Source organism: Dasypus novemcinctus, chromosome 8 (assembly GCF_030445035.2).
Source record: "Dasypus novemcinctus isolate mDasNov1 chromosome 8, mDasNov1.1.hap2, whole genome shotgun sequence".
Taxonomy (NCBI): Eukaryota; Metazoa; Chordata; class Mammalia; order Cingulata; family Dasypodidae; genus Dasypus; species Dasypus novemcinctus.
Genome location: NC_080680.1, coordinates 129,870,485 through 129,896,288, shown reverse-complemented (window position 1 = coordinate 129,896,288; position 25,804 = coordinate 129,870,485). Strand labels below are relative to the sequence as shown.

Below are 25,804 nucleotides of genomic sequence, written 5' to 3'. Positions count from 1 at the left end.
TGAATTTTAGGATGTGTCTTTCTATTTCTGCAAAAAACGTCGTTGGGATTTTAGGGGAATTACATTAGATTTGTAAATCACTTTAGTTAGTTTTGACATCTCAATAATATTATGTCTTCCAATCCATGAACATGGGATATCTTTCCATTAAGTCTTCTTTAATTTCTTTCAACAATGTTTTGTAGTTGTGAACACACCTTGCATTCTTTGGTAAAGTTTATTCCTAGATATTTCACTCTTTTTGAAACTACTGTAAATTTTAGTAATCTAAAATTTTCTTTTTAGATTACTCATCACTAGTGTATAGAAATGCAACTGCTTTTATGTGTTGATGTATGTTGCAACTTAACCATTTATTAGCACTCATGCTTTCTGTGGAATATTTAATATTTAATATAATATCATGTCATCTACTAGAAGAATTAATTTTCCTTTTTCTTTACAATTTTGATGACTTTTAATTCCTTTTCTTGACTAACTTCTCTGACTAAAACTTCCAGAACTATGTAGAATAGAAGTGGCAAAAGCAGGCATCCTTGTCTAGTTCCTGATCTTAGGGGAAGGGCTTTGCATCATTCATCACTGCCTATGATGTTAGTTGTGGGTTCTTCATATATGACCTTTATCATGTTGAGAAAGTTCCCTTCTATTCCTAGTTTATTGAGTGTTTTAATCTTGAAAGGGTGTTGGATTTTGTTAAATGCCTTTTCTGCATCGATTGAGATGATAATACAGTTTTCTTCCTTCATTCTATTAATGTGGTGTTTATCACTGATTGAGTTCTGTACGTCTAACATTCTTGCATTCCTGGGATAAATTCCACTTGTTCATGGTGTATAATCCTTTTAATATGCTTCTATTTTTTTGTTTGTTAGTCTCTTATTAAGGATTTTTTCATTATAATCATAAGGAATATTGATCTGTAATTTTCTTCTTGTGTCTGTCTGGCTTTGGTATCAGGATAAAACTGGCTTCACAGAATGAGTTAGGAAGTGTTCCTTCATCCTCAATCTTTTGATAAGAGTTTGAGAATAACTGGTGTTAATTTATCTTTAAACGTTTGGTAGAATTCACCAGTGACTCCATGGTTTTGAGCGTTTCTTTGTTGGCAGGTTTTTTATTACAGATTCAATCTTCTTACTTGTTATAGATCTACTCATATTTTCTATTTCTTCTTGTGCCAGTTTTGGCAGTTTGCATGTTTCTAGGAATTTGTTTCATCTAGGTGATCCAATTTGTTGTTGTACAATTGTTCATAATAGTCTCTTATGAACCTTTTTTTCCAAGTTGGTAGTTAAGTCCTTACTTTCTTCTCTGATTTTAGTAATATGAATCTTCTTTTTTCTTAATCTAGCTAAAGCTTTGTCAATGGTCTTGATTTCTGCAAAAGAATCAACTTTTTGTTTTGTTGATATGCTCTATTGCTTTTCCATTCTATATAGCATGAATCGGTGTTCTATTATTAATTTCCTTCTGCTAGCTTTGGGTTTAGTTTGCTCTTCTTTTTCTAGTTCCTCAAGGTGTTCACTCAGGTTACTGAAGCTAAGTCTTTTTCTTTTATAACAAAGGCATTTACAACTATAAATTTCCCTTCTAGCACTGCTTTTGCTGCAGTCTATATGGATTGGTATGTTATGTTTTCATTTTCATTGGTCTCTAAGTATCTTCTAATCTCCTTTGTGATTTCTTCTTTGACCCATTGGTTGTCTAACAGTGTGTTATTTTTCACATATTTGTGAGTTTTCCAGTTACCCTTCTGTTATTGATATCTAGTATCATTCCATTCTGATCTGAGAAGATATTTTGTATGATTTCAATCTTTTTAGGTGTGTTAATTCATCATTTGTGGTCTAAAACTTAGGGTCTATCCTGGAGATTGTTCCATGTACACTTGAGAAGAATGTGTATTCTGCTGTTTTGGGGTGGAGTGTTTTGTATGTCTGTTAAGTCTGATGTGTTTATAGTGTTGTTCAATTCCACTATTTCCTTGTTGAACTTGATTGTTCTAGCCATTATTGAAAGTAAGAAATTGAATTCTGCAACTATTGTAGAAATATTTCTACCTTCAATTCTGCCAGTTTTTGCTTCATATATTTTGGGGTTTTGCTGTTAGACATATATAGATTTATAATTGTTATATCTTCTTTCTGGATAGACCTTTTTATCCATATAGAATACTCTTTTGTTTCATAAACTTTTTTAACTTAAGGTCTATTCTGACACTATAGCTACCCCAGCTCTCTTTGGTTAGTATTTGCATGAAATAACTTCCTCCCTTCTACTTTCTAATCCCTTTGTATCTCTGTGTTTAAAGTGTGTCTCTTGGATCATGGATATATGTGGATCATGGTTGTTTTTTTTTAATCTATTCCTACATTCTTTGACTTTTAATAGGAAAGTTTAGCTCATTTATATTTAAAGTAATTGCTGAAGCAGAAGAACTTACTTTGGCCATTCATTTGGCTTCTTGTTTTTAGTATGTCTTTTATGCTTTTTGTTCATCAATCCCACCATTACTGCTTTTTTTATTTAGTTGATTTTTGGGTAGTGTACCTTTTTTATTTCCTTCTTCTTTTTCTATATATATTTTTAATTATCTTCTTAGTGAAATAACAAAGTGTAATCTTATTTAAGTGTAATCTTGGGGATTACAATTAACATCTTAAATTGATAACAACCTAGTTCAACTAATACCAACTTACCTTTCCATAGTATAAAAATACTCTCCTCCTATGTATCGCTACCCTACCCCTTTTTTATAAATTTTTTTAAAACTTCATGTTAACACCTAGTACAATTCCAATTTTAAGGATAACTTGCACAAAAGAATAAAACACATTTGGTATAAAAATGTATCACTTTAACACCCTTTTCTCTTCACCTCCATCCTTATGAACTGTGCTCTATTCGAACATAGAAACATATAAAGACTAATGGCATAAATTAGTTTTTACCTACAGGAGTTTCAATTTATGTATCCAGGCATTCTAGAGGAACCAATGTTTTCAGACTGCTGAATTTAGTTTCGCAAAGAAGCAAAGCTTATTATAAAGGCATATTAAAAACCATTATCTTAAATTCTTTTTAGAGGCATGACTTTGATTTTTTTTTTTTTTTTGCAAACATTTATTTACAGTGTTATGTAACAGCTCTGGAGTACAGTACTTACAGTAGAATATACCTGTTGAATATAAAATACATTTTTAAAAATCTTCATCTTTGGAACTCTTTGAAGCCTATATTATAGAATGTCCATACTTGGAAAAAATAGTTGAGGAGTACAAATGCTTGCTTGCATATGTTGGCCACTGAAATAACCCAAGGCTAACTGAAATAACAGTCATAGCACACCAGGAGGACATAAATAATTTACTTACATTATTAAAATACAACCCATAAAATTTATAGTTCAAGATCTTATAGAATTGTCTATATAAATCCTTTAAGTGGTTACCTCAAAATGTATTGTTTCTTCTTTCTCTTTTCTTCTTCTTTTTTCATCCTGAAAGGAAATGACCAGCTTTGTTTGTGTGGACTACCTCTTCTTTTCATTGCAGCAGTGGACTGTGGTCAGTACCATTTTCCTTTTGATGCTTCTATCAATCCAACACATCGAGAACAGAACCATGCTATAGGGCAATCTTGGTTATCACATCCTACCAACTCACCATAGGATACTTGATTACAAATGCAATATCATGGTTCATTTGGGTCATAAGACCAATCAGTCTGACTGTTTGACTCAGATTCCAGTATGACCGTTGTCTGTTGAGAAATTTCTTGTATGATGGTTGATGATGAAGAACACAAAGATAAGGAAGAGGAGGAGGAAGATGATGAAGATTTGTTGTCATTTCTGCTCTACCACTCCATGAGTTGGCTGCTAATAAACTGTCATTCTGTGTTAATGTGATCACGAGTGCTGAAGATGATGACTAGCCAATTGTTTCCCTGGACATTGAAAATGCTTTTCCCAGCTGAAAGTCATTATTTTTAAATGCTTCATAACTGGCTTTTAAACTTGATGTTATTTGTCCCTCTATCATCTGAGTTGTAACTTGAACTGCTTGAGCTGCTGCCATGGTAACTGTCCCTGCCCCAGTTCCTGAAGATAATGAGCCAATATTATAGGATGCCAGAGGTTGGGAGGAGTTCACATTGTAAGCATGGTTGGAAGAGGCTGAGGAATTATTATTTTGGCATCCTAGTGTATTTTCCTTAGAGGCATCTGGTGTAAAGGTAGAAGGAAGAGATTCGGATTTAAACTTCTTTTCAGGAATGTGATATGTTTTCATATGGTGAGATGTTGGGTTATACTTCTTTTTTCCACTGGAGTATAAGAATGAGCATGGTGATTATTCACTGACTGTGAAGGTGTTATCTAATTCCAAAGATTGCCTCTCTAATATTTCTGTAATTTCCAGCATTATCAACTTCCAACTCCATTTTAAACGTAGCCAGCTCCTGACCTGGCTTTCTCAAGTGTCAATCTACAAAGTCATCTATCTGGTTTGCCAATTGTACCTTCTCATCTGCATCTTCCAAAGCTTTACAGTCATTTTTTTTGGTGGAATTCATTTGTTCTCCTCTCCACTCAGGTTTATTTTCCTTTGCTTTCATAAAGAATTCACTAACTCTTTGTTCCAGTTGATCCACTGCCATTCTGCTCCTGCATGTCCATCTTACACATTTCCATGAAGCAGTCTTACAGGTCCATTGGAAGGTGCTCGATCATCTCCAGATAGCTCTCTAAGGGGGAAGCAAATGTAGCTCAGTGGTTTGAGCACCTGCTTCCCATGTAGAAGGTCCCAGGTTAAACACCTGGCACCTCCTTTAAAAAAAAAAAAAAAGGAACAGATAGTCCTCTAGGTACACCATCGCAGCCCTTAGAGCTGGGGAAATGAGGAGGATCCAGTGTTTATCTGTGTCACTCATTGCCATTGGAGTTTTGTCCCTTTCAATATGGCACCTCTGCTAGGAGCACCCAGTTGGCTCTGCAAATTAATTAATTAAAAAATAAAATTTAAAAATCCTACCCCTTTTATATCATTATGGTAAAAGATTACATCTTTATACATTGTCTGCCCATAACACAGATTTATAATTAGTGTTTTACACATTTGCATTTTAAATTACATAGGAAAAAAGAGGAATTACAAACCAAAAGTACAATAATACTGGTTTTTATATTTACTGAAGAAGTTACCTATACCAGTGTTCTTAATTTCTTCATTTGGCTTTGAGTTTCTGTCTAGTGCCCTTTCCTTTCAATCTGGTAGCTTTCCTTTAGAATTTTGTAGGGCAGGTCTACAAATAAATTTCCTTAGCTTTTGTTTTTCTGGAAATGTCTTAATTTCTCCTTCATTCTTAAAGGATTGTTTTGCCAGATATAGAATTCTTGGTTGACCAATTTTTCTTTCAAGGCTTTAAATATGTCATCCCACTGCCTTCTGGCCTCCCTGATTTCTGATCAGAAATCAATTGCTAAACTTAAGGATTCCTTTTATGTCATAAGTTGCATCTCTCTTGCTGCTTTCAAGATTCTTTGCCTTTGGCTTTAAACAATTAGACTATAATGTATCTCATTGTGGATCTCTCTGAATTTATCCTATTTGGAGTTCACTGTGCTTCTTGGATGTGTATATTCATGTCTTCTGACTTTCTTCTCACACTCTCATGATTTGTATTTTGGTATGTTCAATGTATCCCATCGTTTTTTCAAGTCTGTTTATTTTTCTTCATTCTTTTTCATTCTGTTCCTCAGACTGGAAAATTTCAATTGCCTTATCTTCAAGTTTACTGGTTCTTTCTTATGCTTGCTCAAATTTGTTGCTGAACTCCTCTTTCATTTTTCATTTCAGCAGTTGCACTTTTTATATATGGAATTTCACTTGGTCCCTTTTTATAATTTCTATCTCTTCACTGATACTCCCTATTTGTATATACATCATTCTGACTTCCTTTAGTTCTTTGTCCATGCCTCCTCTTAGCTCACTGAGCATATTTAAAATAGTTGATTTGATATTTTTGATCAGTAATTCCAATGTTGGGCCTCCTGAGATATGATTTTTTTGTCAAATTATTTTTTCTCGTGAATGAGCCATAATTTCCTGTTTCTTTATATGCTTTGTAATTTAGGGTTAGCCATTTAATCTTTCTTAGGAATTGTAATTCACTCAGTGATTGAGCAGTGGTGGCTGATGGGAAGAAGTTACTTCTTCCTGTGTGGTCACAGGACCATGACTGACCAGAGGAATCTTTAATGGCAGACATGAGGAATCAAGAGGAAGGCATTCAGGGCAAAGCAGTAAGAATGGTGAGCTTAGGCCAGGCTGGCAAGAGCTTAGGGCATGGAATAGGAGATAGAAAGGCAAGTCCTGTAGTGTCAGGCACCTCAGAGGCTGGGGACATTAAGTGAAGCTCATGGTTTGGAGGACATGCAGCATTCCAGGCTTTCCCAAGAGTCACAGTGAATGAAACATGGTCTCCAACATGGCACACAAGGAGGGTGAGTAGGGCAGAAATGCACAGTGGTGCCACCATATTGGTGAGGTCAGTCATGGCAGTGTTTGCAGGGCAATATCCAACAAGGTCCCTGTTATTCAGAAAATGGGCCCATTGCCTTGACTTCCAAGGAGCATTTGTCTGAGCATGTTCTCCAGATACAAATGAGAACTGGGGTCCCACTGTTGCCTGAGACACTGAGGGGAGGAGTTTAAGGCTGTTTGTGTTTTTGCTATCAGAGGATAAAAGATAAGACTCCAGGTCCAAGATGCCAATAAAATAAACTGATTTCTTGACACCAAGTGTTTGCCAGACCATCTGGTCCCCAAGGAGCTAAACTCGCTCCATAGATGGCATTGTAGTGTCCAGCTTCCCTCCCAACTGGACCGAGGTTTAGAACTGGAGACCCACACATTGTAGACCTACATATGCTTATTTCCTATGTGGTCTCTTGTGTATCGAGGAAAGTTTTGTCTGAAATGTCGGCTCTCTGGGGTATGCTCAGGAACCAAGGAGAGGCTACCATCGACCAGGGAAGATGGGATGAGACCTGAGGGGCGAGGCATGTACAGAGAGCAAGGAGTCTTACCTGGAAGACAGTGAGGATGGCAGCAGGGAAGGTGTCGAAGTTGGTCGTTGGCGTTTCATCTTGAAAGTTGAACCTGAGGAAACCAAGAAGCCTTGGGAAGAGGCAGCCCCACCAGGAGCTTGTTGGAGGCTGCAACATGCTGCTTTGGGGATGTCCAGGAAGGGGAGACAGGTGGAGGAGGCCTGTGGCAGCACTGTCTCCTCAGCTCTGCTCCCAAGCAGTGTCCAGGCCACAGGCGCCCCTCCAGGGTCCCACTTACTGTCCCCCGAACAGCTGCATTCCCAGCAACGCGAAGACCACGATGAAGAGGAAGAGCAGGAAGAGGAGGCTGATGATGGACTTCATGGAGTTCAGCAGAGACACCACCAGGTTCCGCAAGGAGTTCCAGTACCTGCAGGGAGCAGGCAAGGCTGGCCTGAGTCCTGGGCAGCGTCCAGCAAGGAGAGACCAGCTCTGGACACAACCTGCGCACTCGCCCAGCCCTCTGCACTCAGCCTGTGGCTTCTGCGCCCTCTGAGCCCCGATGCTTTCACTAAGACCGAGGGCTAGAGTGTTTTCGGGATTCCAGACCCACCATCCTGGACTTCTGTAGCCAGGGGCCCCCTGGAGGCACAGCCACATGTCCAGCGCTCAGCCCCCCCACGTCCCTCTCAAACCTGCTCCTCCTCCTGTCCGCGCCTCAGCAGGGAACGGTCCCATCCATCGGGTTGCCAAAACCTGGACTTGGTCCCTGACCCAGCCCCCGTCCTCCCTCCCTCATAGACGTCTGTCACGAGCAGGCAAGAGGATAAGGAAATCAGCAGAACACAGGCCAAGCTGCTTCCTCCAGCAGGAGAGTCTGGCCGTGATCCAGCTCGGCTGAGCCAGGCCGTCGTGGCCTCCCTCACCACCGCCTCCCCTCCAGCCTGCCCACATATGCTAGTCTCATTCACGTCTAGATCCCCAGGACCTCCAACAGGGTCTGACTCGCAGGTACCTTGTGAAAATCTGCCGCTGTCCTGGCTGGCAAGACACTGCCTGCCCCAGCGACCCCAGTCCTGTGAGACTTTCCCAGGAGACCCAGGGGCACAGCTCCCAGGGACACGCCACAGGCCTCTGTGCCTCTGCAGGTGCCAGGCCCTCCCACGGAGTGCCCTTCCCTTCCTAAACGGCAGCTCCTGCTGCTCCCTGCGCATCACTGCATGTCCGAGGACAACACGAGCAGCCCCGGAACGGCTCGCCCTCTAAGGGCACACCCTTTGCAGGGCCCTGGACTGAACCAATGTGATACTACTCCTGATGCGACTCGCAGGCCAGGAAGCCGAGCTGCAGGCCCAACAGCACGAAGCCGTGCCTGACCCCTGCCCACTGCCCCGTGCTGCCCCTGGGCCCCCAGGACTTGGGCTGCTTCTTTTCTGGCCGACCTTCCTCAGGCGCAAAGCTCCACATGGGGTGTCCCTGCCCAGAGGCCACCTCTCCAGAGAATGAAACCAAAGTCGAATGAGACAGAGCGTGAGGATCTGCTCCTCTTTACTGGGGGGCCAGTGACGAGCCTCCTCAGGTGCTGGAGGGAAAAAGGGCCCGGACGACTCCTGGAGCGGAGCCTGTGCTGCACAGGACAAGGGTGCACTGGCCTCCCTGGCTCAGCCCGTCCTGGCACCCCTGGGCCCTGCATCTGCGCCTTTCTCCACAGAGCTGGCATCCGAGGGGCCCAGCGCAGGCCAGGAGGCAGAACAGGCAAGAGACTCCGGAAGAAGAGCTCGCCACCCGGCGGGGAGGGGGGCTGGCGCACCGCGACGCAAGTGCGGCCCACCCTGCCTCCTGGGGCCCTCGGCCAGGCACAGGCAGGTGCACTGACCTCACCAGGCCCCTCCCCCTGGTGTCCAGGGAAGGCGACACAAGGCCGGGGACACGCGTCCCCAGTGCTCTGTGCATGCTGGCAGACTTGAGTTCCCCCGTCGCCACAAAAGACCAGCCCGAGCCCTGTACCGACACCCGGGCCCCCCCCCACCCGGCGTCCTGAGCGCAGATTTAAAGTAGAGATGGTGAGCGCAGATTTAAAGTAGAGATGGTGAGCGCAGATTTAAAGTAGAGATGGTGAAAGACTGACGGGGAGGTGGGCGGAGCTCCAAGGGGCTCTCCATTCGCGAGGGGTGGGGGACAGGGGCGTAGGGCTGGGTGGGTCAGCGTCGGCTGCTCTGCTGCTCGGGTCCCACAGCTGCCGTGGCCCAGACTGCCACGGACGCTGCCTCAAAGGTCGGGGCGGGGCGGGGTGTCCTGCATTTCAGCTGCTTGAGGCACAGGAGCCTCAGAAACTCAGGGTGAGCTGAGCCCGGGCAGCTGGGTCAGCATGGCCAAGACTGGCCGATCCACTCCCCAGACTGCGGTGGAAGAGTTTTTCCTCTCCCCTCCTCCACTCCAGCCTCTGGCAGGGTGGGGGGCATATTTTAGCGCCAGCACCCTCACTAACTGCAGCCCACCAGTTCTATGCACAGCAGAGCGGCTCGTTTGCAGGCTTATCTGAAGACTCAAACAGGTAGGACTGAAAATGAGGTCACATCGCCGTCTCGAGACACAGCGCAGGAGGCGGCAGGCGGGGAAGGGGCGCTGGTGAGGTCAGTGGGCTCAGGGCCAGGTGGCGCCTCCGCAGACCTCCCCTCACAGAGGCAGGGGCTGCAGGGTAGGTGGGTACACTCGGGGCAGGATGGTGAAAATGCTTCCACCTGGGAACTTGCATTTCTCTGCATTTCTCTATTACTGATGAAGCAACGTCATGTTCTGAAGGGGGGGGGAGATGGGACTGGGGTTTCAGGAGAGGGATGGTCTGAAACAGTGGGGAGCAGCCGCCCGGGGAGCCCGGTGGAGGGAGCCGGGTGGACCGGCCTCGGCCTGTGCTGCTGCATCGCCATCTTTTCAAACTTAAACCAATTCCAGGCCAGCACCAGGAAGACCTGGGGACACTGTCAGGGAAAGGCGTGCGGCGGGCGGCCCCCGGCCCGCCCCGGCCTGACCCTCCTCCTGCCCCGGCCCACCCCAGCCCTCGTCCTGCCAACCCAGGCAACCCAGCCCCCCGCACCCCCAGCCTGCCCCCAACCCTCCTCCCGCCCTGGCCCGAACACCCCCCGCCCTGCTGCCCCCAAACCCCGGCCCGGCCTGACCCTCGTCCTGCCAGCCTGGCCCTCCTCGTCCCGCCCTGGCCCTCATCCCGCCAACCCGGCCCTCGTCCCATCCCGCCCCAGCCCTCGTCCCACCGTGGCCCCCAGCCTGGCCCTCCCCCACCACCGTCCCACCCAGCCCCAGCCCTCATCCCGCCAACCCAGCCCCTGGCCCACCCCAGCTCTCACTGGAGCAGACAGACCACGTACTTTGTGACCTTGAAGATTCTCAGCAGGCGGAGCGCCCGCAGCACGCTGATCCCAAAGGACGTGCCCGGCTTCATCGCAGCCCAGACAACTTCGAAGATGCTCCCCACGATGACCTGCAACGGAGGGCACGAGCCTGAGGGTGCTGCCCTGCGCCGCTGTGGTCTGCGAGCCTGCGGGGTGCACGCTGCGTCCTGCAGGTGCCGCTCCCTCCCGCAGCACACGCCTGCTCCTGCCATCTTCATATCTTTGGGACAGAACGTCCTCCATCTGCCCCACCCCAGACGGTGACAAGGACCCAGGACGTGGGGGAAGTTACACCTGGCGGTGTCCTGACAGACCTTCCCGGGGCCTGGTCTGAGCCTCACCTGTGCGACACCTCGGCCAGGGGGGCCGAGGCCTCCTTACACACCTCTGGGCAGGACAAGCCATTTCGCCCAGCGCTGACGCCCAGATGCCCAAGACGAGGTCTGCTTCCCTGAACCGCCCTCCCAGGCCACTGCCCCAAGTCACCGTGAACCGTCCTGACGCGTCCTCCTGCTGGCCAGGAGCCCGCACGCGGTCACCAGGAACAGATGACCTCTGGCTGTAGGGCTATGGCCACTGGCCTGGGAGGCCAGCAGGACATCTCGGACGCTCCCCGTGGTGACCTGTGGGCAAAGGCATGCCCCTCCTCCCTCAGTCCTCTGAGAAGGGCCACCTGGGTCAGCCCTGTTGGGTGGGACTCAAGGGGGCAGTCCTGGCACCCCCGCTGTCTGGACAGGACGCCTGAGGGACCCACACTGAACTCCCTGCCGGCCACTGCACTGGGGCACACACCGGGCTTGTGTCAGCAGGAGCGCCCATGTCCTGTCCTCTACTACGTCTCTGCAGCCGGTGTGGAGAGTGCAAGTGCCATAGACAACACACAAGAACAGATGGGTAATGTCAGCCAAGAAGGAAACTCCAAGAAAGAATCAAAAGGAAATGCTAGAGGGAAGCGGCTGTGGCTCAAGCAACTGGGCTCCCATCTACCATGTGGGAGGCCTTGGGTTCACTTCCCAGGGCCTCCTTGTGAAGGCAAGCTGGCCCGCGCCTGCAGAGAGCTGACAGGCCACACCCATGGAGAGCTGGTACGGCAAGATGACGCAACATCAGGAGACAAGCAGACACAGAAGAACACACAGCAAATGGACACAGAGAGCAGACAGTAAGCAAGCAGCAATGGGGGGCATAAATAAATAAAAAATAAATCTTAAAAAAAAAGGAAATGCTAGAAATCAAAGCCACTGAAAGGAATGAGGAATGCTTAGATGGGCTCATTAGCAGATGGGATACCATGGAGGAAAAATCAGAGACCTCAAAGAAATGTCAAAGAAACTTTACAAACTGAAACAGAAATCAGAAAAAGAGATGAAAACAATGTAACAGAATATCCCAAATCTGTGTGAAAATTACAGAAGGTACAACATATGCCTAAAGGGAGTCCTGGGATGCAGGGACAGAAAAAATATTTGAAGTAATAATGGCTGAGAATTTTCTAAAATTACTGAAAGACACCAAAACACAGATCTAGGACGCTCAGAGAACACCAACAGGATAAATACCCAAAGCCTAAACCTAGGTTTATTGCATTAAAACTGTGGGAAATCAATGACAAAGAGAATATTTTGAAAGGAGCCAAAGGGAGGAAAAAAACTTACCTATAGAGGAAAAATGGTAAGAATGTCATCACACTTCTCATCTAAACCATGTGCATTAGTCAGCCAAAGGGGTGCTGATGCAAAATATTAGAAATTGGTTGGTTTTTAGAAAGGGTATTTATTTGGGGTAGACGCTTACAGATACCAGGCCGTAAAGCATAAGTTACTTCCCTCACCAAAGTCTATTTCCACGTGTTGGAGCAATATGGTTGCTGACGTCTGGGAGGACTCAGGCTTCCTGGGTTCCTCTGGGCTCAGCTCCTCTGTTTCCTCCACAAGGTCAGCTGTAGACTATCAGGCGAACAGCTCTGTCTCTTCCCCAGAACCCCAGCTTAAGGCTTCAGCATCAAACTCCAACATCAAAACTCCAACATTAAAAACCCTCAACTCTGTCCTTTGACATGCCTTTTATCATACCTAATGATATGGCACAATCAAAGCCCAATAATAACTCAATCATGCCCAGGTAGAGACCAGATTACAAACACAATCCAACATCTATTTTTGGAATTCATAACCATATCAAAGTGCTACACCATGCAAGCAAGAACCGAGTGGAATGAAATATTTAAAGTGTTAAAAGAAAAACCCACCAATCTAGAACTCTATACCCAGTGAAATTATCTTCAAAAGTGAAAGAGAAATAAAGACTTTCCCAGGGAAACAAAAATTAAGGGAATTTTTTTTTTTACTAGAAGACCTGCCTTGCAAGAGATGTTAAGTTCCTGAGTGAAAAGGAAAGTTATATGGATCAGAAACTTGGATCTATAAAAGGAAAAGCTAGGCATTCAAGAAGGAATAAATGGAAATAAAATGAAATACCTTTTAATAATTTTTTCGTTTTTTAATTGTGGTAAAACATACATTTAAAAAAGCATTTTACCAGAGAACCAGCAAGATGGCAGCAGAGTAAGGAGCTCCTAGAGTCAGCTCCTGCTACAGGGCAGTTAGTAAACACCCAGGGTTCTCTGGAGCTAGCTGAAACACCTGTTTGGGGGCTCCAGGAGGCCAGAAGAGCGTCCTGCAACATACTTAAAGGAAGGGAAGGAGGAGACTGCCCATCTGCAGAGAAGATTTGTAAGTAGAGCGCTCCATGCCATGGAGGACAGTGCCCATCCTCCAGTGGAGGAACAAGCCACCTCAGGAGCTGTTCCACAACTGGAATTGAAAGCTCCAATTTCATCTACTAATGAGTAAATTCAGCAGGCTAAAGTATAATCCTGAGAACAGCTAAAGTTTGAGCCTGTCTAAGCCAGAAAGAGGCTGGTAGCCACCCTCTTAATTCCATGCCTGGCATGAAGAGAAGCAAGGCAGACTGAAAATCACAGTGCTGGTGGGGTTTCTTTCAATCTACGTCAGATTGCAGCTCTAGCCAAGGCCCCAGTGCCACCTCAAGCAGGGAGGAAGCTTGGGGGACCTGTGCCAGCCTCTCTGGGAAATTACCAGCCAATCTGCAGAGGCTGGCAATTATCCCACTCTGGTGGCATGAGCCACCCCAGGGGCTATTCTGTGGCTGGAACTGGAAGCTCCATTTCCCAAAAGCAGGGGAGGAGGAGATGCTTGGCTGGGGTGTGAATCAGTCCAAGTTGGAAAGAGGTCGGTGGCCGCCATTTTGACTCCACCTCCAGCCTGAGGGGAAGCCGGGCTGACCGAAAATCACAGTGATGGTAGGAACTGGTTTCTTTCACCCAGATCGGCTTGCAGCCCTAGCCTAGGCTTCAGCCCCACCTTTGGCAGGCAGGAGGCTGAGGAGCCCTGCACCAGCCTATCCAGGTAACTGCAGGTACCTTTGGCTGGCACAGACTGAAAGTCAGACGTCTACTGGGGTAACTGCGATCATCTTGGACCAGAAACTGCATAGACTGCTATCCCCACCCCAGGGAGGGGAGAAAAGGGCATGAAGCTTCATTAGTCTCTCTGGGCAGCTACAGTCTAGGCTTGCACAACTTAGATTATTCCACACAGCTCTGGCTCTGTCCCTACTCCTGGCAAAGGAGAAAGTTGGAAGAAGCTTCATTGATCCCTGGGGCAATGAGGGCAGCTTGAGCCTCCACAGCTTACAGCACCAACTACATGCTTGGCTCCTACTGCACAACCAGCAAGGGAGAAAGGGCAGGAAGCCCTAAACTAAAGAGAAAAACTGCACCCAAAATAAGTACTCTAGTAAACCAGGTGCCAAGACACCAACAAAAAATCACAATCCACATCAAGAAACAGGAAGCTATGGCCCAGTTAAAGGAACAAGATAAGCCTCCAGATGGCATAAAGGATTTGAGACAAATAATCATAGATGTTCAAAGAAATCTCCTTAATAAATTCAATGAGGTAGCTAAAGACATTAAGGATATTAAGAAGACACTGCATGAGCACAAAAAAGAATTTGAAACCATATATACAAAAAATAGCAGCAGATCTTATGGGAATGAAAATGCAAAAACGAAATTTAAAAAAACATTGGTATCATATAACAGCAGATTTGAGGAGGCAGAAAAAAGGATTGGTGAGCTTGAAGAAATGGCCTCTGAAAATGAACATACAAAAGGACAAATGAAGAAAAGAATGGAAAAAAATTTAACAACGTCTCAGAGAACTAAATGACAGCAAAAGGCATGCAAACATATGTGTCACAGGTGTCTCAGAAGGAGATGAGGAGGGAAAAGAGGCAGAAGAAATATTTGAAGAAATAATAGTAGAAAATTTCCCAACCCTATAGAAGGACATAGATATTCATGTCCAAGAAGCGCAACGTACTCCCATCCAAATAGACCAACTCTGAGACACATAATAATCAGAATGTCAAATGCCAAGACAAAGAGAAAATTCTGAGAGCAGCAAGAGAAAAGCAATGCATCACATACAAGGAATACCCAATAAGATTAAGTGCCAATTTCTCATCAGAAACCATAAAGGCAAGAAGACAGTGGTATGATATATTTAAGATACTGCAAGAGAAAATTTTCCAGTCAAGAATCTTATATCTGGCAAGAATGTCTTTCAAAAATGAGGGTGAGTTTAAAATATTCACAGATAAACAGAAAATGAGAGAGTTTATAACCAAGAGACTGGCTTTGCAGGAAATTTTAGAAGATGTGTTATGGCCTGAAAAGAAAAGACAGGAGAGAGAGGCCTGGAAGAGAGTCTAGAAATGAAGATTATATAAATAAAAGTAACTAAAAGTGTCAAAAGAGTGATGAAAATAAAATGACAGATAAAACTCAAATAGGAATAAGCTTAACCAACAATGTAAAGCACTTGTATTCAGAAAACTGAAACTCAGTGTTAAAAGAAATAAAAAAAGGCCTAAATAACTAGAAGACCATTCCACACTCATGGATTGGAAGACTAAATATCATTAAGATGTCAATTCTACTCAAATTGATATATAGATTCAATGCAATCCCAATAAAATTCCACCAGCAATAAAAAAAATTGAAAACATGATCATCAAATTTATTTGGAAGGGTAAGGGGTCCTGAATAACCAGAAATATCATAAAAAGGAAAAGTGAACCCTCATCTCCAGACTGTAAATCACATTACCTAGCTACAGTGGTAAAAACAGCATGGTACTGCCATAAAGACAGACACAGAGACCATAGAAACAAAATTTATGGTTCAGAAACAAGCCCTCACAGGTATGGGTCAAGTGACTTTTGACTAACCTGTCAAACCCACACAGCTCAGGCAGAAAAGCCCATTCAACAAATGGTGCTGAAAGAATTGGACATCCACAGCCAAAAGTAGGAAAGAGGACCCCTATCTCACACCTTATCCAAAAATTGACTCAAAATGGATCAAAAACCTGAAAATAAAAGCAAGAACCATAAAACTTCTAGAAGAAACTCTAGGAAAATATCTTCAAGACCTGGTGGTAGATGGTGGATTTCTACAGGAGATAGGAGCACTGAGATGGAGTACTGATGCTTAATGTATGTAGAAGTTTTAATTAGCTTTACTATAAAAGTGTGGAAATGTATAGAGTGGATAGTAACACACAGTAACAGTTAGTTTATCAATGGGAATGTGACTGAAAATGATAGTCTAGGTATATAAACGCCAGTTGACAGAACGCTAGGGAATAATCTAGGAACTGAGTAGTACACTAAACCAAGAGGTGGATGAGAATTGTGGTTGATGGTACAGATGCAAGAGTGTCCTTTGTGAGCTACAGCAAATGTACATCACTACTGCAAGATGCTGGGAATGTGGAGAATGATGGGAAAAATACTGTTGGAGTGACCTATGGACTGCGGTTAGTAGTAATAATATAATCTTCTTGCACCTGTGCGAAAGATGTACTGTGTTGCTCATGAGGCAGTAGGGAAATGCGAGTCAAATGTACATTATGGACATGGTAACAATCAGATGATATTATCTTATCTCTAACAAATGCTCGACCAGAACTGGCTCTCTGTGCAGCAGGTGGCTCACCCCGCTCTCTTACAGAACTCTGTGGTCACGCTGGTTGAGGCAAGGGACCCGCAGTGCAGTGCCCAGGACTGAGGAAACTGCTTCCTGGGGAGAGGCCACGCTCACACCCCTGTAATGGGAGACTCCCAGGGCCACGTGTGCACACCCAAGACAAAACACATGCACAGAAAGGATCAAGGAGTCTCCTGCACTTTGGTTTCAAGCTATTCTTTAAAGTCATTGCTTGGGAAAGCTTTGAAATAGAGCACTCACAGAAGTCAATCTGCAAAGAGGGCAAGGTGTTCTCTTTTTTGCATTCTTTTCTTTTTGTTAACTCCTGGCATTCAAGGAAAGTTCTGTAATAACACCAGCTAGTTACAAGCTTAAGGAACAGATACCTCAGAGCCTAAATTTCAGTGATAATACATTAAGGTATCAAAATGTCTAGATTTCAACAAAAGATAACAAAACATACAAAGAAACAGGAAGTAATGGCTCAGGCAGGGAAGAAAACCAAAGTATTAGAAATCATCAGTGAGGAGAATAAGACCTGGAACAAAGAATTTTTTTAAACGGTTCTACTCTTATCCCCTTGCTTACACGCATTTTACATTTCTCGCTGTGATTATAGCAACTACATACATCACAGACAACCTCAAAATCTGTTTCTATTAGGCAAACAAAAACTATAGACTACTTTCTAGTTTTCTATGCAGCATTTTTAGGAATATATCTGTAGTTTGCTCTACTTTGTATATAAAGGAGTAAGCAGTACATTAAAAATTTGGAGTCATCTTCTCTCAGTTGCCCAGTTGTATCCTGGCATCAAGCCCTTTTTCAAAGCTGGGTAGAGAAAAGATTTCTTCCCATGACTAACTTTGTCCCCTCATATTGTCTAAATATCTCTACAACTTCTTTCGTTGCTTCAGGATTGGCTTTCCCAAAGCTCAGCTATCCCCAGCTCTCCTGTACTGTCATTCAATGAAGACAAGTTATCTCAGCCCTGGGGTGATTCCTTACTTTGACTATACCCATTGTTTCCCAAACCACTAGTTTCTAAGTAGGTTCTCTAGGTCTTGCCATCTTCCCACTGCTGGCGTGGCTCTCATTTGAGAGCACTGTCAGAGTTAGGGAGTCCATCAACAGACTGGTTTGCTGTGTGTTCAGTAGATACATGGCAGTAGTCGCAGGATTCTTTAAATTATACTGTATTTGATAACTTTAAGCTTCTTAATTTTAACTTCATATGCTGAGAAGTAGATTCAGAAAATAAGAAAACTACCTAGATTCTGCCAGCTTCTTGACCTACTAGTTAGGCACAGAAGGGATTAAGTGATATGTGTATTATCTTTCCATTACTAAGAATGGGCTACTTTTTGAAGAATACCAGTACAAACAGTTTAGACTCATATATATTATGTTTAACCTAAAGGCATCTTTAAAAACCACTGCCCACCTTCCATCCTTTCCTCAAGTTTACTTTAAGACGAAGATAAACATAAGTTAGTTCTCTAGAGACATTTGTAATAAGAAGGCTATCTTTACAAAAAAAACTGTGGAAATGGACTTTAAAAGATATCAAAATAATCAGCCATCCTGTGTTGACTCTGTAGAAAGACAAAATATAGAAAATACTCCTTTAAAGCTCTGATTGTACAAAAATAAAACTATTATATTATGCTGCTTCAAAGAAGGTATGATAGATTACTTTAAGACCATGATGGCAGAGTAAGGAAAGAGACCCAGAATTTAAAACTTTGGATGCTAAAAGATGACTTTCTACTAAACCCCACAATTGCGTGTGGAATTATAAAGACTACAACAGGATTCAGTTGGGTTAGTTATGCAATATTTATTTTCAGTTGTCTTTCCCTTGTGTATTGTTCTAAAAACTAACTTTAAATCTTTATGATGTTGCGTGCTATTCATACTGTTCTTTGGTAGAAAATTCCTGTAGTCTGTACTCCAAAAGGGCCTAAAATTATCCATGATGATTTTTAAGTCCACCTAATAAATTACATGTTTTCTATTTTTAAAAAATGGTCCTATGGAAGCGGCTGTGGCTCAATCAGTTGGGCTCCCCTCTACCATATGGGAGGCCCTGGGTTCATGTCCTGGGGCCTCCTTGTGAAGGCAGGCTTGCTTGCACGCTGTGAAGAGCCACCCGGCCCACAAGCCCATGGAGAGCAGACTCAGCAGGTGACCCAACAAAAAGGGAGACGAGGCGGCAGACTTGGCCCAGTGGTTAGGGCATCCGTCTACCACATGGGAGGTCCGCAGTTCAAATCCCAGGCCTCCTTAACCCATGTGGAGCTGGCCCATGCGCAGTGCTGATGCGCACAAGGAGTGCCGTGCCACGCAGGGGTGCCCCCCACATAAGGGAGCCCCACGCTCACGGAGTGCGCCCTGTAAGGAGAGCCGCCCAGCGCAAAAGAAAGTGCAGCCTGCCCAGGAATGGTGCTGCACACACGGAGAGCTGACACAACAAGATGATGCAACAAAAAGTGACACAGATTCCGGAGCTGCTGACAACAACAGAAGCGGACAAAGAAGACGCAGCAAATAGACACAGAGAACAGACAACCGGGGTGGGGGGGAAGGGGAGAGAAATAAGTAAATAAATCTTTAAAAAAAACAAAACAAAAAGGGAGACGAGCAAAAACACTGAAGAATGTGCAGCAAATGAACACAGAGAACAGACAGCAAGCAAGCCAAGGGGGTGGGGAGGAAATAATTTTTTTTTTTAAGTCCTAAACATGCTCAAAGAACTAAAGAAAAACATGGATACAGAACTATAGGAAATCAGGAGAATGACAGATGTACACAGAATATCAACAGAGAAATGGAAATTATGAAAAGGAGCCAAACAGAACTGAAGACCACAGTAAGAGAAATTAAAAATTTCCTACAGGAGTGCAAGAGCAGAGTGCATGGAGCTGGCAGAAGAATAAAATCAGTAAAGTTCAAGATAAACAACTGAAATCATCCTATCTGAAAAGCAGAAGAAGGAATGAAGGAAAGTGAGCAGAGCCTGGGGAACCTGTGGGACACCAGCAAGCTACCAACATCTGCGTTGCAGGAGTCCTAGAAGAAGAGAGGAAGGGACAGAGAACTTTCAAAGAAATAATGACTGAAATTTTCCCAAATTTAATGAAAGGCATGAATACACACATCCAAGGCACTCAATGAACTCCAAACATAATAAACCCAAGTTAGACCCCACCACAACTAATTATGATCAAACTGTCAAATGCCAAGAGGAAGAGAGAATTCTGAAAACTGAAAGAGAGAATATGCCACATACAAGTAATATGTCACATACAAATATGCCACATACTCAGTAAGATTAAGTGCCAATTTCCCAGAGAAACCATGGAGGCACAAAGGCAGTGGGATGACATGTTTAAAGTGCTAAAAGCAAAAAATTCTACATCCAGCAAAACTATCTTTCAAAAATAAGGGAGAGATTAAGACATTCCCAGATAAAAGCTGAGGAGTTCGTGACCATTAGACAGGCCCTAGAAGAGTTCTGCATGAAATGAAAGGACAATAGGGAAGACGTTAAGGTCGCATGAAGAAATGAACATCTCCAGTGAGAGTAATGACATGGCTAAACATAAACGCCAGCACTACTGTACTTTTGGTTTGTAAATATACTTTTTACTTCCTACAGTATCTAAAAGGCAAATAAAAGGCAAATCAAATGTAGTGATAAATCAATGGTTTGGGACTCATAATGTATACACATGCAATCTGTAAAAAGAACTACATAAAGGTGGGGGGACAGAGGGTTATAGAAACATAGTTCCTATACGTTATAGGAACATACAGAACATAGTTGTATATACTATTGAAGTTAAGTTGGTATCAAATCAAATGAAATTGTAATAGATTTAGAATGTTAAATTTAGGCCCTATGGTAATTACAAAGGGAATATCGAAGAACATGCAAGTGCACAGAGAGAGAGAATACAATACAGGTTGCCAGGGGTGGTGCAGGGACAGGGAGAATGGGGAGTTAATGCATAATGGGTAGAGAGTTCCTGTTTGGGGAGACGGGAACGTTTTAGCCTCGGAAGGTGGTGAGGGTCCGCAATGTGAATATGGTTAATTTCACCGAATGGTGTGCCTGGGAGTGGCTGAGATGGAAAGTTTATGTTGTATATATGTTTCCACAATTAAAAAAAAAAAGAGCAACTAAAGAGACAATGACAAATTCCATATGTGATACTGGATAGGATCTAATAAGGGAAGAGAAAAGGTTCAAAAGAACATTATTTGGAAACATTAAAAATTGGATTACAAAGAGTAAGCTTTACATCAATATTAAACTACTTGAACTTGATAACTGCAGTTAAGATGGTTACATAAGTAAATATCCTTGTTCTTAGGTATGTACATGGCAGCATTAAATGTTCAAGGAGAATGATGTATACAACTTACACCCAAGTGTTCGGAAAATGGGTTGATAGACAGATGGGTGTACAGATTAGATAAAGAGATGATAGATGATAGATATAGATAGATAGATAGATAGATAGATAGATAGATAGATAGATAGATAGATAGATAGATAGATAGATAGACAGACAGACAGAATAGATGACAAGAAAGTTAGATGGATTGACAGACTGCTATGGCAAATATGGTAAAATGTTAAAATTACCAGATCTGAGTATCTAGGGATTAGAGGAATGTTAGAGTTCTCTGTATGAGATTTATATTATTTTTAATTGCTCTGTAAGTTTGAAAGTATTTCAAAATGAAAAGTTTAAAGAGTCCAGTTTATCTATGTTTTTCTTTTGTTTCTCTTGCTTTGGGTGTAAAATCTAAGAATCTACACACGAGGTCCTCAAGATATTTTCCTGGGTTTTTTTGTTTTGTTTTGTTGGTAAGAGCTTTAGTGTATTAGCTCTTTATTTGGGTTTTTTGTTTTCTGTTTTGTTTTGTTATTTTAGGAGGCATGAGGGATTAGACCCAGGCCCTCACACATGGGCTCAACCACTGAGCTACACCTGCTCCTCAATGAGAGTTGGTTGTTTTTCTTTTGTTTGTTTGCATTTAGGAAGTACCATGGATTGAACCCAAGACCGTATACATGGGAAGCAGGTACTCAACCGTTGAGCTACATCTGCTCCCCAGTGAGAGTTGGTTTTTTCATTTATTTGTTTTTAGGAGGCACCGGGGATTGAACCCTGGACCTCATCCATGGGAAACAGGTACTCAGCCACTTGAGCTACATGAGCTCCCCTGTTGATTTATTTTTAATTAATTTTTATATGGTGAGAATTAGGTGCCTAAATTCATTCTTCTGCATGCAGATTTCCAGTTGTCTGAGCACTAATTGTTGAAAACACTATTCTTTCCTCATTTAATAGACTTGTCATCCTTGTCAAAAATCAAGTGGCTGGGAAGCAGCTGTGGCTCAATCAGTTGGGCTCCTGCCTACCATATGGGAGGCCCTGGGTTCACATCCTGGGGCCTTCTTGTGAAGGTAGGCTCGCCCACACACTGTGGAGAGCCACCAGTCCGCAAGCGCCACAGAGAGCCAACTCAGCAAGGTGACGCAATAAAAAAGAGAGACAAGCAAAAAAAAAAATGCAGAAGAACACGCAGCAAATTGACACAGTGCAGACAGCAAGCAGGCTGCAGGGGGCGGGGGGGGTAAATAAATAAAAATACAGACACAGAACAACACACAGTGAATGGACACAGAAAGCGGACAGCAAGCAAAAAGCTGCAAGGGGGGGTGGGAATCAACTGGCCATAGATGCGAGAATTTATTTCTGGACTCTCGATTCTATTTCACTGATCTACCACATTGTTTTAATTACTGTTGCTTTATAACAACTTTGAAATCAGTAGGTGCAAGTCCTCCAATATCATTCTTCTTTTTCAAGATTGCTTTGACTCTTCGGGGTCCCTTGAAATTCCATATGAATTTGGGCATCAGCTTTTCCACTTCTGAAAAAAATGGCTGCTGGGATTCTGATGGGGATTGTACTGAATCTGTAGGTTGCTTTAGGTAGTGTTGATATCTTTACAATATTAAGTATTGTGAACACAATTTTCCTTGCTATTTTACATCTTTAATTTTTTCAGCAATGTTTTGTAGTTTTCAGTATACAAGTATTTCACCTCCTTCGTTAAATTTATTCCTTATTTATTAAATTCCTAAATTTATTTATTTTTATTTTCTAGATGCAATTTCTAGATCCAATTGGAAGTGGAATTACTTTCTTAATTTCCTTTGCAGATTGCTCACTACTGGTGCATGGAAACGTCACTGATTTTTTAGGGTTGATCTTATACCCTGCAACTCCACTCAACCTATTTATTATTTCCAGTAGCTTTCTTATGGATTTGTTGGGATTTTTTATATATAGGATCATGTCATCTGTGAATAGACAGTTTTACTTCTTCATTTTAAGTTAGGATATCTTTTTTCTATATATTTTTTGTGGTTACATTTGTGATTACAATTAACATCTTACATTAAAAACAACGTAGTTTAAGTAGTTTCAACTCAGTTATAGTACTATACACTCTCCTCCTATACATTTATGCCCCTCCCCCTTTGAATGTTACTGTCTCAAATTACATCTTCAAACACTGTATGTCCATTAACATAGATTTTAATTATTGTTTATACATTTGCCTTTTAAGTCATAAGCAGTTACAACCAAAAGCACAATAATACAGGATTTGATATTTACCAATGTAAATAATACAGGATTTGATACTTACCTTTACCAATGTTCTTTATTTTTTCTTATGACTTTGAGTTTCTGTCTAGTGTCCTTGAACTTCAGCAGGCCTTCTGGTAATGCACTCCTTCAGTGTTTGTTTATGTATAAATGACTAATTTCTCCTTCCTCCTTAAAGGATAATTTTACAGGATATAGAATTCTTGATTTTTTTTTCAAGGACTTCAAATATGTTATTTGCTTTCTGGCCCCTATTGTTTCTGATGGGAAATCTGCTTGTAATCTCCTTGGGGATTCTATGTACATGACAAGTTACTTCTCTCTTGCTGCTTTCAAGATTCTATTTCTTTTTCTCTCTCCTTCTTCTGACAGTTTTATGATGCTTATGTTTGCATACTTGATGGGTCCCACAGATCCCTCAGGCTCTGTTCATTTTTCTTTTCTACTTCTCACATTAAATAGTTGTTTTGTCTTCAAATTCACTTATCCTTTCTTCTGTCTGCTCAAGTCTGCCAATGAAATCCTCTCAAGTTTTTTTATTTCAATGATTGTACTTTTCAGCACCAGAATTTCCATTTGGTTTTATAATTTCTATCTCTTTATTTATACAAGATTTTCCTAATTTTCTTTAGTTCCTTCTCCATGGTTTCCTTTAGCTCATTGAACATATTTAAAACAGTTGATTTAAAGTCTTTGACTGACAGTTCTAATGTATTAGCTTCCTCAGAAATAGGTCTGTCAAATTATTTTTTTTCTTTTGAATGGCCACACTTGCCTGTTCCTTTGTGTGTTTTTTATTTTTTTGTTGAGAAGCGAACATTCTGAGTATTAAGTTGTTGTAACTCTGGAAATCTTATTCCTCACTCCTCTGGGACTGCTGGGTTTCTTTCTTGTTGAAGGTTAGAGTTATCAGTTTTTAACTTTTCCAAATTATTTTTGCATCCAAATGGAGAAAAGAAAGAAAGAAAAGTGACATTCTTTCTTTAATACCAGTGTTCATTCTGCCTGTGGGATTGCAACAATGGTCACCTTCCTTGCCAGACACCCCCTCCCATGAGTGATCAAAAGGAACAACCAAAAGCAGTGACAGGAGTCAGGCCACACATCCCCAATATTTTGGACAGCAAAGTCCTTATTGCCCACCCTGGCGCCAAGAGCCCAGGCTGCAGTCCCCACAGTTGCCTGCCACATGGTAGTGGGCAGAGGTTGGGAGCTGCTACACAAAAGGTAAAATTCACTGGTATTTACTGCAATTTAGCCTCTTCAGCCACCTCTTCCCTAGATGCTGCAAGCGTTGCTCTAAACTCCAGAGTTCCAAAATGGTTGATTCAGACAGTTCCTGTCAGTTCAAGAGCTTTTTGGTGGAGAGACTGATTCATGGAGCATTCTACTCTGCCATCTTCCCACAATCCTCTCTACTTTTCTCATTCTTGATATAACAGCTAACAGTTTGTCCAAAATAATAATAGCAAGATTATAGTTTAGGGGTAGGTGAAGTGAATACCATCACGGTGATAAGGAGCAGAAGAAAGGAAAAAGGATGATCTGTGATAAGGCACCTCAACTACCCATGAAGTTGTAGAGTGTTACTTGAATGTGAACTTAGACTAGTTGTTAAGATATATTGCAAACTTAGAACTAAGAAAATAATTTTTAAAAGAATTATAAGTCATATACAAAGAGGAGAGAAAATGGAATCCTATATAATGTTCAATAAAACTAGAAGAGGAAAAAAAAGAATAGAGGACCAAAAGCAAAAACAAAAAACAAGGGCAACAAATAGATAATAGTTGCAAATATGGTAGATATTAATCTAACTATATCATTAATCACTTTAAATGTGAATGTTCTAATTACACAATTAAAAGACAAAAATGTCAGAGTGGATAACAAAATCAAGACTCAACATATGTAGTCTATAAGAAATCTGTTTTAAATAAAAAGACAAAGATTAAAAGTCAAGGATGTAGAAAGATATATCACGCTAACACTAATCTAAAGAAAGCTGGAGTCCTTTCAGGTAAAGTAGATTTAATATCAAGGAAAATTATCAGTAATAAGGAGGATCATTAGATAATGTTAATAGTGGTCAGTTCTCCAAGAAGACAAACAACCCTGAATGTGTATGTGCCTAGCAACAAAGTGTCAAAATATGTGAGTTAAAACCTGATAGATGGAAAGAAAAAACTGACAAATCCATTGATTCATTTTGCTGGAGACTTTACCATGATAAGTAGATAGACCGAGCAGGTAGAAAACCAGGAAGTAAACAGTACCATCAATCCGTGGATTGATGACATTTATAGAACACTTCCTTCAGCAGCAGCAGAAAACACATTCTTCTCACGCACATATAGAACATTCACCAAGACAGGCCTATCCTAGGTCATTTGACACACCTTAACAAATTTAAAAGAATAGAAATCACACAAAGTGTGGTCTCAGACCACATGGAATTACACTAGAAATTAATAACAGAAAGATAACTAGAAAGTCCCTAATTATTTACATACTAAACAACATACTTCTAAATAACACTTGGGACAAAGAGAAAGTCTTAAGAGAAATTTAA

The 25,804-nt window shown here is 42.4% G+C and overlaps 1 protein-coding gene and 1 pseudogene across 4 annotated transcripts in view; both read right to left on the bottom strand.

The window, feature by feature from the left end:
- The window catches only part of CACNA1B (calcium voltage-gated channel subunit alpha1 B), a 211,157-nt gene that overhangs the window by 108,396 nt on the left and 76,957 nt on the right, over window positions 1–25,804 (bottom strand). For all 4 annotated transcript variants that reach the window (XM_058302830.1, XM_071217146.1, XM_058302829.1 and 1 more), the window contains 3 exons: window positions 10,438–10,550; window positions 7,353–7,484; window positions 7,094–7,166 (listed from right to left, as the gene is read on the bottom strand). In XM_058302830.1, coding sequence (XP_058158813.1) covers window positions 7,094–7,166; window positions 7,353–7,484; window positions 10,438–10,550 — 318 coding nt within the window. The remainder of the gene's footprint in view (window positions 1–7,093; window positions 7,167–7,352; window positions 7,485–10,437; window positions 10,551–25,804) is intronic.
- On the bottom strand, window positions 3,103–4,929 carry LOC139439535 (inhibitor of growth protein 3 pseudogene; annotated as a pseudogene).